Here is a 13,175-nt window from a genome sequence, read left to right on the forward strand (position 1 = left end):
GTACATTGAATTCTAATAAATGGCTTGCACGATGTGGAGACCTGTAACAAAATGAGACACGTCTATAGTCGTGTTCGCCTTTAGAAGGAAAAGAAATCTAGTCCGTCAACTACATATGCCGTTGGAGATAAGGAGAAGCAATAGCGCGCCAGGCGAAATATTGCAGCGCCCCCATGCGCCATCTGTATGGGAGCGCACTGTCATGTGACCAGGTTAAACAGCCAATACGGAAGCAGAATGAGTATGATGGATTACATTATCTGGTGCAGGGAGGGAGGGTGACCTTTCTGCGTCCAGCCATCGTATCTGCGGCGCAGTAATGTTTTGAGAGCTGACGGACTAGATTTTTCCTTCTTAAGTTGAGCACGACTGTAGTGGTGATCTTTTTTAATGTAGTTCTGCTAGCGAAATCAGAAATTTGGCTCATGAATGTAATTTTTGCTGAGAGGAGGTCCAGCCGGACAGCACGCCACCTAAGATCAATTGAGCACTATGGGATGACTGAACTCAAGGGGAATGTGCCCCCCCCAAGCAGTGCCTGATGGGCATGAGACCTCTGTATGTGATGCATCTAGCTCACCTGTCAGGTTTAATGTTATGCAGGCTACCAGCAGGTGACTCCCCGTTGTATATTTGCCATAAAATGTTTGCATGCCCCAAAATATTTTCCAGGGCCAAGAATGCCATTGAAGCCTTGTGTGATCATGTATTAACCCAGACAGTCTTCACATATTATGCCAGGATGCTCAGCCAAACGTTTCTGACCTGTCCAACTATGTAAAATGCCTCTACCTTAGGAGAAAAAATGGGGGAGAAGTGGCTGTATTATGACCACATCCCGTGCATTATTTTTTGCCCTCTGTTTGATGTGGGAGTTGTTGCAGAAAGAAGGGCAAGCCTTCGGGGCCATTACAATAGCAACACAGACATGCGGCATAGTGCTTGGATTTTTTATACCTTACTTGAATTAGATGTTGCCTTGTTGTTGAAGTTGTAATATGGTGTGGGGGCCACAATGACTTATTTATAGATGAGTGCCTTCCTCTGTGAGTTGTGTTTATTTGGTGTAATATTGCCTCAAATTTAAAAGAAGATAGGAATGTGGAAGATGCAGTCACAAGCTGGCAGGAACATTCCATCATGCAATTTGCATGGATACATAGGGCTGCAATTCATAAGAACACGTAATATATGGTTGCGTTGACTATATTAACTAAAATTCATACTAGAAAGGATGCCATATTTAAAGCGTACTGTGCTTTCAAACATGTATTGTCTACATTATTAGGAATGTCTCATCAAGTGGTGCGATGAACTCAAGCTGAACCTCATACTCACCACTGGTGGAACAGGATTTTCTGCGCGGGATGTCACGCCAGAGGTATTGTTTTTGTTGAATCATTACTGTTTGCCCAATGGAATAGGCAGTCTTGCGGGAGAAGTAGGAAAGTTATAGGCACTACACGAAAAGAGTAAATAAGTTACTGTAACAAGTAAACCTCGTTACTTTACCAGTGTACATTCCAAGTTGGCAAGAACTAAATTCCAACAACTCTTATTCCAAATTCTACGCCATTGCAAAGTGGACATCTACAAGGGTCGTTCAAGGTTGACCGATACTTTTATTTCTTTAAATACCACGGAACGTTCGGGAGACACCAAACTACGTCAGGTTTTCAAAAGTGTTCATCGTGGGCATCTAGACGCTGCTGCCACTGCTGTGGCAACTCTTTGATGCCTTTGGCACAGAAATAAGTGGCTGCTGTTGTACACTACATACATGTCACACAGGACATCTTTCTGGAGGACTTCCCTCCAAGGTGCTCTTTAAGGGGCCCAAACAAATGGTAATTGCTTGGGGCTAAATCTGGGCTGTTAGGGGCATGGGGCAAAACCTCCCAGCACATTTCGGCCAGGGTTGCTTCTGTCAAATTTGCCCTGTTAGGCTGGGCACTGTCATGAACAAGAATGACCTTTCTGGACAACATCCCAGGTCTTTTCGGGCAGTGTCTTGAACTGTTACTTGCCGGCTCTCAAGGATGGCTTTCTCAACGCCCGCAATGTTCACCGGTGTGTCTACTGTCGGGCGAACGTGTCCATGTGGTTCATTTGTCACCATATGCCGTCTTTCGCCAAACTGTCTGCACCATTGCACGCTCTTCCCCTTGGCATAGCTTGTTCCCCCCAATGTGCCTGTAATCTTCGCAAAAGCTCTGCTGGTTTGACGTTCTTCTTCACAAGGAGCTTGATTATGCATTGCTGTTCCGCAGCTACAGATACACTGCACACCACCATGATAGCTGCCGCTGCTGATGTGCTACTGGCCCGAGAAGGATTGCACTTTGTCCTTCGAAAATTTTATTAAAATTACATTTACAGTAAACCCTCGCTAATATGACCACTGCCATTCCGTGGTCACTCCGTTGGTCATAGAGCGAATTGTCATATTAAAGTAGCACGGAAGTCATTTTTAATACCCTGTTTTCTTCCTTTAAAACTGTTAAGTAGGCCAGTAAGATGCACCATGCGAAGTAATTCACACCACAAAGTCATAATTATCGCAGAAATTGAATTTAAAATACACCGCAAAAAGCGACCGTGTGCAATGGTGGTGGAGTGCAGTACCAGCCAGTGATCTGCCTGGAACCTCGCGCTGACGCTATAAGGAGAACGCTCGCTGATTGGTCTAGAGAAAGGTTGTCTGCTACTCCGCTGTCGTCTGCTACTCTGCTGTTCAGGGTTCTGGAAAAGCCTTTCTCCTGGCTCGGTAATGATTTGGCCGCTCCTTCTATCCCCAATTCTCTGGGAGAATGGGCAAAACTGGTTTACGGCAGCAAAGGGACAAGGCGCTGACCCCCACTGACTGGCGAACCAGAACGAATTCTCCTTATAACGTCATCAGTGAAGTGGTATCATACCTCCTCATTCTCGTTATAGCTGGAGTGGCGAGTTAAGGGTGAAGTGAAGTAAGGGCGAGTAAGGTGAGTTTTTTCTGGGAAACAAATTGCACACATCAAAATCTTTCGCGCTATTCGGTAAAATGACACAAACTTTCGTCAGACGTCTTAATCTGAACGTTTTTGGACGGCCCTCTGTACTCCTTTCAGGAGAAACTCACCCTCCGCGGACCGGACACACCGCTACGCACAACAAAAGCCGATGTAATTATGATTTATTTTCTACGTCAAACAATTTTCAGTCAAATTTTTCTAAATGGACAATAGCACCATCAATTGCTAACACATTATCGACCTTTATCTGCTAAAAAAAAAACAAGGCAACCTGTAGGGCTTCACTTGCCTCCTTCGAGTAATGCCTCTCTTTATTCCGACTGCCAAATCCCTCTTCCGCTTTGTTTCGGACATCCTTACGTCAAAACAGCTGCACAGTGTGACCTGGTCCCCGCCTTTTTAAGCACTTCAGTTGTTTGAAAAGCGATACGAGTATAATCCCGAGGTCAGGAATTTCAGCGGATATCCCAAGCCTTGACGCCATACTTTAACACGTGTCACCCTCTGAGCGAGGTACGAGATAGCCTCTCCCGGCGGCTTCTCTGAGGGTCATGTGACGCGGTCATAATAGCGGGAAGATAATGCCTGTGTTTGACCCTACTTGTGACAGAAATCTTGGTCATCGTCCGATAAACGGCTTGTCATATTAACGAGGGGGATTTACATGGCAGCGGAACGGTTCCGGAGGAACGGAGAGAAACGGTCATAAAGAAAGTATGTCAGATTAACGGGGGTCATATTAACGAGGGTTCACTGTACTCCCTCATTTTTTTCAAGCAAAAGTCTCGGTCAACCTTGAACAACCGTTATATAAGGCTAATTCCATTTTAAATCGATGAAGTGTGGAGATTGACAATTTTTAATCCCCCCCCCCTCCCCCCCCAAAAAAAAGTTGAATGAGGCTCCGAATGAATGTGAACAAAACATGTCCAAATCCTGCGCAACGACCCATTCCCAAAAAGGGGAAGGGGGAAACCTGAAGTGCTTTGATTTTGTTTACAAATCCTTAATTGGGAAAATGAACATTACACCTACAGAAGCATTTGAGGAAGAAGTATCATTGTTCTGGCGCTACACGGGGCCTGGATCAAAAATGATAAAGTTGCCACCATTTGCAAAAAACACACAACTTGGGCTCTTGTTCCTCATAAACAGGCCGACACATTTTCTCGAAAGAAGTGTCTTTAAAATCACCTAAATGTAGTCAGTTGTTTAACACTAAGATCGCTGGTTTAAAGAGTATGGTATGAGTTTTACTCATTTGTTATATTGCAATGGTTCAGCTGGTGTTACATGAGCAGTATTGCTTACCATAGTTTGATCTTACCCTTGTTGACAATCTTGAGAATTTGACGAAACAGTGTGCAATTCTGGTGGCTCCAACATGCTGGGTCGATTTTTGCATCTGTGTTATTTTTTAGTGTTAAATGTACATCCTTGAAGTGTAGCAAAATTTGAAAAATTTTCATGGGATAATGCACTCTCCAGCTACAGATGCTAGGATGTCTCACGCTTGCCTCGTTTTTTTTTTTGGTCACTGAGGTGTAAGAAAAGTTTATTTACAATTCGTCGCCTAATGCCAAGAGGGCAGCCTGAAAGAATGCTGTGCTGAAACTTGCACTACTGGCTAAGCAACAGCTCCGTAAGAATTTTTTTTTCCTGCAAGGTTGGTAGCTCTCCCTGGTCCCATGCCTGACACTTTGCAGCACTTATTACTACACAGAATCTGATCGCATTTCACACTGCAAATTATTATGGGCTGATGATGAAACACTCACAGAAGCAACAACAAATACCTTGCTTTGACATATATGATGCCACCTTGACCTATTGGCATCACGATTTACATCGAACAAATGGCAAATAACAAACCATCGTATGTGCTGCCAAATGAAATGAGTTTTGTTTAATTCATAGGCCACAAAGGCTGTGATCACAAAGGAAGCACCTGGGATGGCTCTCGCTATAATCAAGGGATCTCTGGACATTACCCCCATGGCCATGCTGTCTCGGTAAATTTTCAGCTTCCTGGACTTAATGGAGCATGACTGCCATTTTGTTGTCTTGCACAGCCTTGTGTGCGGCATACGAGGTCAAACTATCATTGTCAACCTTCCTGGAAGCACCAAAGGAGCCCAGGTAATGTGCTTTGCAAAACGTTCCGTTGGGCTTGTTGGTAGTACATTGTCATCAGGATAGAAGCACTAAAAACACAAACATATGGATATCAACACACAAACAGCACACTCTTAACAGTGTTTATTGTTGAAAACAACAAGAGCTCCTAGCACAGTTCAAAGAGATAGCTATTCGTGTGTCAATAAACACTGCTTGTGTGTGGACGTCCTTGTATTTGTCTGCCTTTTTAGTACTTTCGTCCTCATTATGGTGCAATTCTAATGATTTTGAATACCTCATGGTGAAATATTTTGATGTTGTGCTCATTTGATGATGTTTTGTGTGTCCAAACTTGTGAGCCTTTTCACACAAGCGTAACACATCGTGAGAGGAAGATTCCTCTGTATTGTGCATAGATGAACTGCACTGAGAGTCAACAAGTTCCATGCAACCTGCTTCGTGTGCATCTCCTCATTTCAATGTGTACATTGTGAATTTCTTGTACTTTTTTTTTTGAAACTGCACATATTTCCATTTGTTACTGAACATAACTGGAAGTTAGGACTACATGAACTGGAATATGCAGTGCCCAGAGTACAGCGTTAACCATAAGCTCACAGAAGCTGTAGACTTCGGAGGCAGAATATTTTAAACAGTGTAAAGCAGGCTTCACCTAGAGAGTAATGAGGTGAAGCCGTCTTGCAGAATGGAGTCGCAACCAAAAGAACAATGGCAGTGACGTGAAGTGGGCTTCACATAACTCTTGGACGTAATGAAGCGAAGCCCACTCGCAGAATGCCGGTAGCGGCATCTCTGTACAGTACTATTCGAAAAATATTTGGAAATTCCGAATGCTGAAATTAGGTTGCAAATAACATTCGAATTGCATCACATATTCATTTCATATACGAAATTTTGTATATTTGCACAGCTGTACTTATAAATGTAACTAAAAAATGTGTTGTAGTGCTTGTGCTGTCGAAGCATAGTACATGCAGCATGTAAAACTATGTTATAAACGGAGGATTTCCTATGGGCCACTTTAAGGCCTTGGGAGTTAGTCTAAAGCCATCCTGGCTGCATATGAGATGACAACAATTTGTGGAATTTCTCGTTGGGAAAAAGGGTGAGGCATTTGCGGCTTCGACAAAATAACACGAGAACTGACATGCAGGAAATATTGCAATACCTGAATAACTTAGCTGCTATTACATTTTACAGTTATTTTAACCAGTAGTGGTAAGTAGTTCCACTTACAAGTTACCTTTGCAAAAAGTAGCTAGTTACTGCAAAATGTAAGTACCGTATTTATACTCTCATGTTGGACGCACTCATGTATTGAACACACCACCAACTTGAGTGCCGAAATGCTGGAATATTTTTGTTCCCCACGTGTTAAACGCACCCCGACTTTAGTTGCATGGCTGTATCTTGATGTGCTGTGCCAGCCAGAGTATTGCGGTCGCAAGTATCACACAGCCCCTCGTATCACGTAGTGAGAACGAACGTCTGGCGCCAGAGTGATGAATGACAAATGCAACGAACATGGAGTTTTCTTACAAGCTTGATGGAATAGAAGGCCATTTGGTGTGGGAGAATTGTGACAGTGACAACAATCATGATGTGAGCAAGAAACTCGGAATAAAACCAGAGTTATGTGCACCTTGAGTGTTGGGTTCCAATAATGCCCCGCGGATTGAATGCACCCCCACAATGGCGCAGTGTTTTGGGGATAAAAAAAGTGTGTCTTATACGAGAGTAAATACGGTGGTTACATGTTACCTTTAACCCCTAGTCACTGTGCCAGATTTGTGTGAGGCTTACACTAGTTCAACTAAATTAGGATCGACTGTTACAGAGTTTGTGAAAATGAGCCTTCATCGACACTGTACATCTTGTTCCTGTAGTTGTCTCTCCCTTGTAATTGGGTAATGCAGGGAAATAACCTTTTATATTGTAATGTATCACATTCTTTTTAGGAATCGCTAAGCTTTATTGCACCAGCAATTCCTCATGCTGTCGACCAGCTTTGTGAAAGAAGGGAGAAAACCGCCGAGGTTCATTCTGCTATGAAGGTGAGTAGACAAGTGCACATCTACATTTTTACAAATAACTTGTTGCAATATGTGCTGGGTCACAGAGCCATTTATAGATAGAGTTTAACCATTCTTTGATCTTTTGCCACCTCATCGGTGGAGCCTGTCTTGATGTTAGAATCGTTGCACTACTAAAAGAGTTTGAATCTAAGTGGAATCTGCTTCTCGGCCAGCTTGCGGGCACGATTTTGATGCAGCCTGCAGGCTGCAGTGCTTTGTTGTGCTTAATGTAGCTTACCGGAATCAGCTGTTTACCTCCCAGAGCCGCCTGTGGGGGCTGTGTCGCCATCTGTAATTCAAGGACAAAGGGCTCTCGAAGGATGAAATGTTCAGGTATCTTCTCCCCTTGCACCATAAGCAATGCTTTACATCAGTATGGTATCAGTGACCCACTGTAGACTGGACAACAATACAGCACTATGGACAAGGTCGTTCAGCAGTGGTCTTGTGTGACGCACTTTAGGGTATTCTTCTAATGGCCGCATTCTCTCTATAAATGGCTCTGCTATGTGAGCCAGAAGTGCACTGGAAACGGAAGTGGAAGTGATGCAGTGGAAATGGACAGATTAGTAATCGAGATGATGAAACCTTCTAGCTATATGTACCAGCGGTATCCAGAATGTAAGCTTATTTTTAAAAAATGCACGAAAACTTGTTGTACAATTTGTTTCTTTTTCTTTTTTCACTGTGTCCCACATAAACTACACATGTACTTCTACGCAATTTTTGCATCCCATCATTGTAGAATGGTATCACCTGATATGATACAAAAATGTGATGGGGTAGTGCATCATGTCATGGCCACATGCAGCAAATAATGAGGGGCCTAGTTCTATCACCTTAAGCATTTTAAATATGTGTACGTAGAAAGATGCGTCAGCACCATCTTTTTTTCTCAAAATTGTGTCTGTGATTTGCCAGTCGACAAATTAACCTGCATGCATCCCCACAATGGTGAGTGCAGCCCGACAGCACCAATATTTGCAAACGGAACGTACTTTCTGTGTGTGCCTCATCATAGACAGCATTTGTTGTAAATAGAGAATGATGACGGAGCGGGTTTTGGACTTTAGCGCGTGTAACACATGCTCGGGTGGATTCATTCGCTCGGATTAAACGCTATTGATCGGTTGCTGTGACCTTTGGTTGCTCTGGCTCTTTTCCTTATCATTTTAACAGGGTGAAGGGCTCCTGGCTCCCTAAATGCTCTCTACTTACAACACCCTCCCCAGCTGCACCTTGTATTATTTTCGACACACAAGCCAGCTTCCAAAATGTGGGACAAACATTGTCTGTTTGAATTTTAACTACGTCCCCTTCCTGTAGTCGTGTTTCCACGGACAACCTGGTCACGTGGGCTGACTGCAGCCGAAGAAGATATTCCCGAGTCCAGTGCTTCCAAAACTGTTGCTTTGCATCTTGAATGACTTAAAGGCTATGCTATGAGTCAATGACATGCTGTTGATCGACTACAGAGATGTCTGATAATGCAACGTCCCATCTACCCAGCAGGAAGTGTGACTGAGTGAGCTGCTCGGGCTCCTAGGTGTCCGTGCCAATGTTGGTAAGCGAACGTGAGTTTACAAGCGCTCTGACTTTGCACAAACTGGTTGTCATCTCTTCAAACATCAGGTAGTTCCTTCCGGGGGAGCGTCTCAGTGCCTCTTTCAACGTCCGTATGAGCCGCTCCCACGAAGCTTCCAACTAGGGAGCACGCTTGACGATGAATCGCCATTCGATGAGATGCTGTGTGGCGAAATCTTGGGCATTTCATGTGCTAAGTAGTGAAAGGGTACAGGAGCACTTCCGGAAGGTCCTCAGGCTGCGAACGTTGTGAAAGGGCTCATTATTTCATTCCCCACATCGCCACCAGCGATGGGGGTAGAGTATCGCCCTTGGTGATGAAACTCCCCATTCATCATCTCACAGTAAAGTTGTTGTTCGGAAGGTCTGAGCATTCCGAATAAATCAAGGACGGTACCCCCACCTCGCAAAAATGTTGGAAAGCAAGTAGAAAGTCAGAAGCGGTCATGGAGTATACTAGCTCCAAATGGATGGCTATGTGTCCAGAAAGGGGCCTCTCCGCAACCTTCGTGGTGCCCCTGGTCTCTTCCTCGGACTCCTTGGCTTCATTGTCGGCGATGAGGACACCCCATCCTCCTCCTCGTGAAACGTCGACTCAAAGACCTCGTAATACTGGATGCCCACCAACTCCTGCTACACAACAGCGTGTCTGTGATCTACAGCATAACCGTTAAGTTATTCAGGATGCAAGTGGCTGTTCACTCCGGCTTGGTAATCTTTCGCCCAATTCAAAGACGTGCAGGAAGGTGCGGCCGGGGAGGGTGTTGTAAATAGAGAACGATGACGGAACGGGCTTTGGACTTTAGCGCGTGTAACGCGTGCTCGGGTGGATTCATTCGCTCGGATTAAAAGCCGTTGATCGGTTGCTGTGACCTTCGGTTGCTGCGGCTCTTTTCCTTACCAGCATTTATTATTTACAAGTGACCCGCATGATTCACTATTCAGTGAATTTTCTCTCCTGCTTCATTAAGGTGTTATGTTCCTCATAGAAATGCCATTCTCATGGAAACCAAAAAGGCTTACAGTGTAAGTAATGCATTACACTTTCTTTAGCCATGATTGTAGTCGTCTTGCAACATAAAGCCACGCACCAGTGCACACTTTATGCACAGTGTACCTGTATACAATCCTGATGGAAAAATTTGTCAGAAACTTTACAGGCAAGCTTCTGTATGCAGACAGGATTATCACAGGATTAGTCCTGCTGTTTACAGGGAAAGGGTTTCACATACAAATCTACTTATTGATAACAGCAGTGATGGCCAGTAGTTAACTACATGTAGTTATACTAGTTAAACTACCTGATTGTTGTTAAAAAGTAGTTATCAACTACTTGCAGAAATGTAGTGGCAACTACTAGTTAAACTACTATTTCGAGTAGTTAACTACAGTAGTTAGGTTTCTGCAGGCTCCAACTACTTCCGATTTTGCCGCAAGCTTTACGGCACGATTGTGCTTCCGAGTTTTACTTTCAGCTACTTGTTTGATGAGAACGGAGGTGCAGAGCAATTGTGCCGTGCATGTGTACTAATCTTCACTTTTAATGCTTGTCTAGTGAAGCCTCATTTGCTGTGCTCGCCACACACATCGCCACAAGTGTGAAACAAAAGATGTGAAAAAAAAAAGTGAAACTCCCCACTTTCCAAGGTCAAAAATAAAGTTGTTGTTGTTGTCTCATTTGCTGTGAAATAATTCTGCAACTCAGTTTATCACGTAGGCACAGAAAGAATCCCACCGCAATCTTTGTATTTGACGATCATAGCGGCCTGCGTAATACCTTGGTTACCGTACTGGTGTGCACATAACCCTATAGGATGGCTGTGTCATCGATCATCGTGGCTAAGCGAAAATATTTTACGGTCCACAGTGGCGCAATCGGCACCCACCACAATATTTGTATGTGGCGCATTGATCTGTGACGAAGGAGCATGAGTGTAAAACTCGTACTTGGTCTGTCGTATGTTGTACATACCTTTATAGTGGAAGCTTTCACTCCATAGAAAATATTTCCGCCGCAAGCTCTTTTGTCAGCGCATAATATACAACAGACAGGCAGTGGATTTTACGACAGTATGTGAATTAAGCGACGTAGGCACAAGAGTATATTTTAAGTATCATTATCACTGCTTGTGATTCATATTTAGGTGTCCAGGAACACTACAAGGGATTGGTGTTGATGGACAACGTTAAGTAGTCATAGATGTAGAAGTAGTTTTAACTACTCCCCTGAAAAGTAGTTGAACTACTAGTTAAACTAGTCCATCGTGAAGTAGTTAGTAGTTATAGTTAAACTACTGTAGAAGTAGTTAGTGGCCATCACTGGATAACAGTACACTATCTTCTGTAAAATTCATTAAGTAGGATGTCCACCTAATGGACACATGCAATCCCAATTAACTTCAATAAATTTCAGCTACAAAAAAAAAGTGTCTCAGTAAAAATTGCGTAAGAAGCACAATTTGCCAAAAAAAGTTTGGCATACGTTTCAAATGAGGTAGGTTTCTCAAGATTTGACTTCTCGATTTGTGATCATTTTTGTAATTAGCAAACAAGCACAGAATTATTTATTTTCCATACCTTTGTTTACACCTACAAAAACTTCCTTTTGACATTGTTCCTTCTGCAAATATGTACGTGGGAGAAAGATGACATGAGGAAAATAAAATCAATATGTGCTCGCAACTTGTTCTTTGTTCTGCCAGCACATTGTCTTGGGTGGCTGAGTGAGACTACACAGAAAAACTATTTTCAGTGTAATTACTAGTTGAAATTTTACGCCTTAATGCTGCTGGAAATGCAAAGACTCTTAAAACGTTGTTTTGAATGTTTCAGTAGTGCAACGCAAAATTATTTTTTGCTTTTAAAATCTTTTACAATTATTGTTTTGTGTAAATTCTATGCATATCACTTCATAAACAATTTGCATATTTTAAAAACTTCCTTGCATACATAGTAGTCATGGACAAAATTAAGCACCTTTTTCCCAGAAATGGCAGATAACCCAGCCCTCTCTCTCTCTTTTTTCTCTCTCTCTCTGTTCGATTTAATGAGTATACGTAGGCTCAAGATTTAAAATCACATTTTGAATTGAGCCAGTAGCTTTCTGTTTTTCACTAATGCAAGTCAATTTTTCTGCACGAATGCCTCGAGCTGCACTTTTTGAAAAACATTGCTTGTAGCATTCCCCCAGGTAGCTCGTCGTCCCCGCCAATCTCCTTACCCAATGGTGGACGTCGAAGAAGCGCAAGCTATCATCATCGGAGAATGCTTCACCACTGAAGTTGAGGAGGTTGCCATTGATGGTGAGCAGTATTGATGGAATTGATGAAAACGAATACCATATTCCTTTGCATAATTCACACTTTTTTACCTGAAAAATGTAGCATCATAGAAGGGTTGAGGGTTGGGCTAGTTATGTGCCTAGAGACATCTGAGCTGAGAGCGCAAGAAACACGAACGAAGAACGGAGAAGCAGACAGGACGGGCGCTAACTTCCAACTACGTTTATTGAAGAAAAGGAGCAGAAGGAGCTGTGATGAAAGAGTGGTGTATCAGTTACCACTCACTTGTGGAAAATGCTATACCACTCTTTCATCACAGCTCCTTCTGCTCATGTCTCGCTTATCCGGAGTTCAGATATCCGGAAAACTCATTATCCGGCCTAGATTACTGGGAAACGAACCTGCTACCATTGGATTTTGTCTCGGCTATCCGGAATTCGTTATCCGTATCCGGACAGCAAGTACGGGCACCAATCTTCCAGAACCTATGTCATTCTGATTCGCTTATCCGCAAATGTGTCAACGGCTTCTGTCCCCGGCATGTGCTGTGTTCGCGTTGTTTCAGAAAAGGGTCGCATTTCACTGGGGCATTCTGTACGGCTGACTCCCCTTTCTTCAGAGGTCACTCTTTTTTGGTGTGTGCGGGCACACAGTAGAGATGGTAGACGATAAGCGGAAGAGGTGCCCTGTATCCACCACGCACAAGAAATCCACATGTGAACATCAATGTCCAGGCAGTCTGGAAGCATTGTCTTTTGGCCTATGCCAAAGACATTTGCAAAAAGACAAAAACATGTACGCTGGACCAACTTTCTGGGGCATTACACTTCTTTGAACAGAAGGGTGATGCAGCGCGTGCTGTGCCTGTTACCAAGATTCTGTCACACGCGTGCTTACTAATTTCAAGCATCTCACTTCGCAAGAATTTCTGAAGTAACGATCTTTTACTTGTTTCCTTTTCTGGAGCTATAAAGAGGTCTCCCAAGTTTTGGGGGTTTCCCCGGAAGTTTGCTTGGATCGGCTATCCGGACTTAGTTACCCGGACGAAAAGGGACGACTCCCAAGGTGTCCGGATAATCGAGACA

At 43.4% G+C, this 13,175-nt stretch overlaps 1 protein-coding gene across 3 annotated transcripts in view; it reads left to right on the plus strand.

Moving 5' to 3' along the window:
- LOC135396612 (gephyrin-like) overlaps window positions 1–13,175 on the plus strand; it is a 29,889-nt gene that overhangs the window by 4,478 nt on the left and 12,236 nt on the right. For all 3 annotated transcript variants that reach the window (XM_064627666.1, XM_064627665.1, XM_064627667.1), the window contains 6 exons: window positions 1,289–1,381; window positions 4,929–5,023; window positions 5,084–5,150; window positions 7,109–7,204; window positions 9,799–9,835; window positions 11,989–12,111. In XM_064627666.1, the coding sequence (XP_064483736.1) occupies window positions 1,289–1,381; window positions 4,929–5,023; window positions 5,084–5,150; window positions 7,109–7,204; window positions 9,799–9,835; window positions 11,989–12,111 (511 nt within the window). The remainder of the gene's footprint in view (window positions 1–1,288; window positions 1,382–4,928; window positions 5,024–5,083; window positions 5,151–7,108; window positions 7,205–9,798; window positions 9,836–11,988; window positions 12,112–13,175) is intronic.

Source organism: Ornithodoros turicata, chromosome 6, assembly GCF_037126465.1.
Source record: "Ornithodoros turicata isolate Travis chromosome 6, ASM3712646v1, whole genome shotgun sequence".
In the NCBI taxonomy this organism is placed as follows: Eukaryota; Metazoa; Arthropoda; class Arachnida; order Ixodida; family Argasidae; genus Ornithodoros; species Ornithodoros turicata.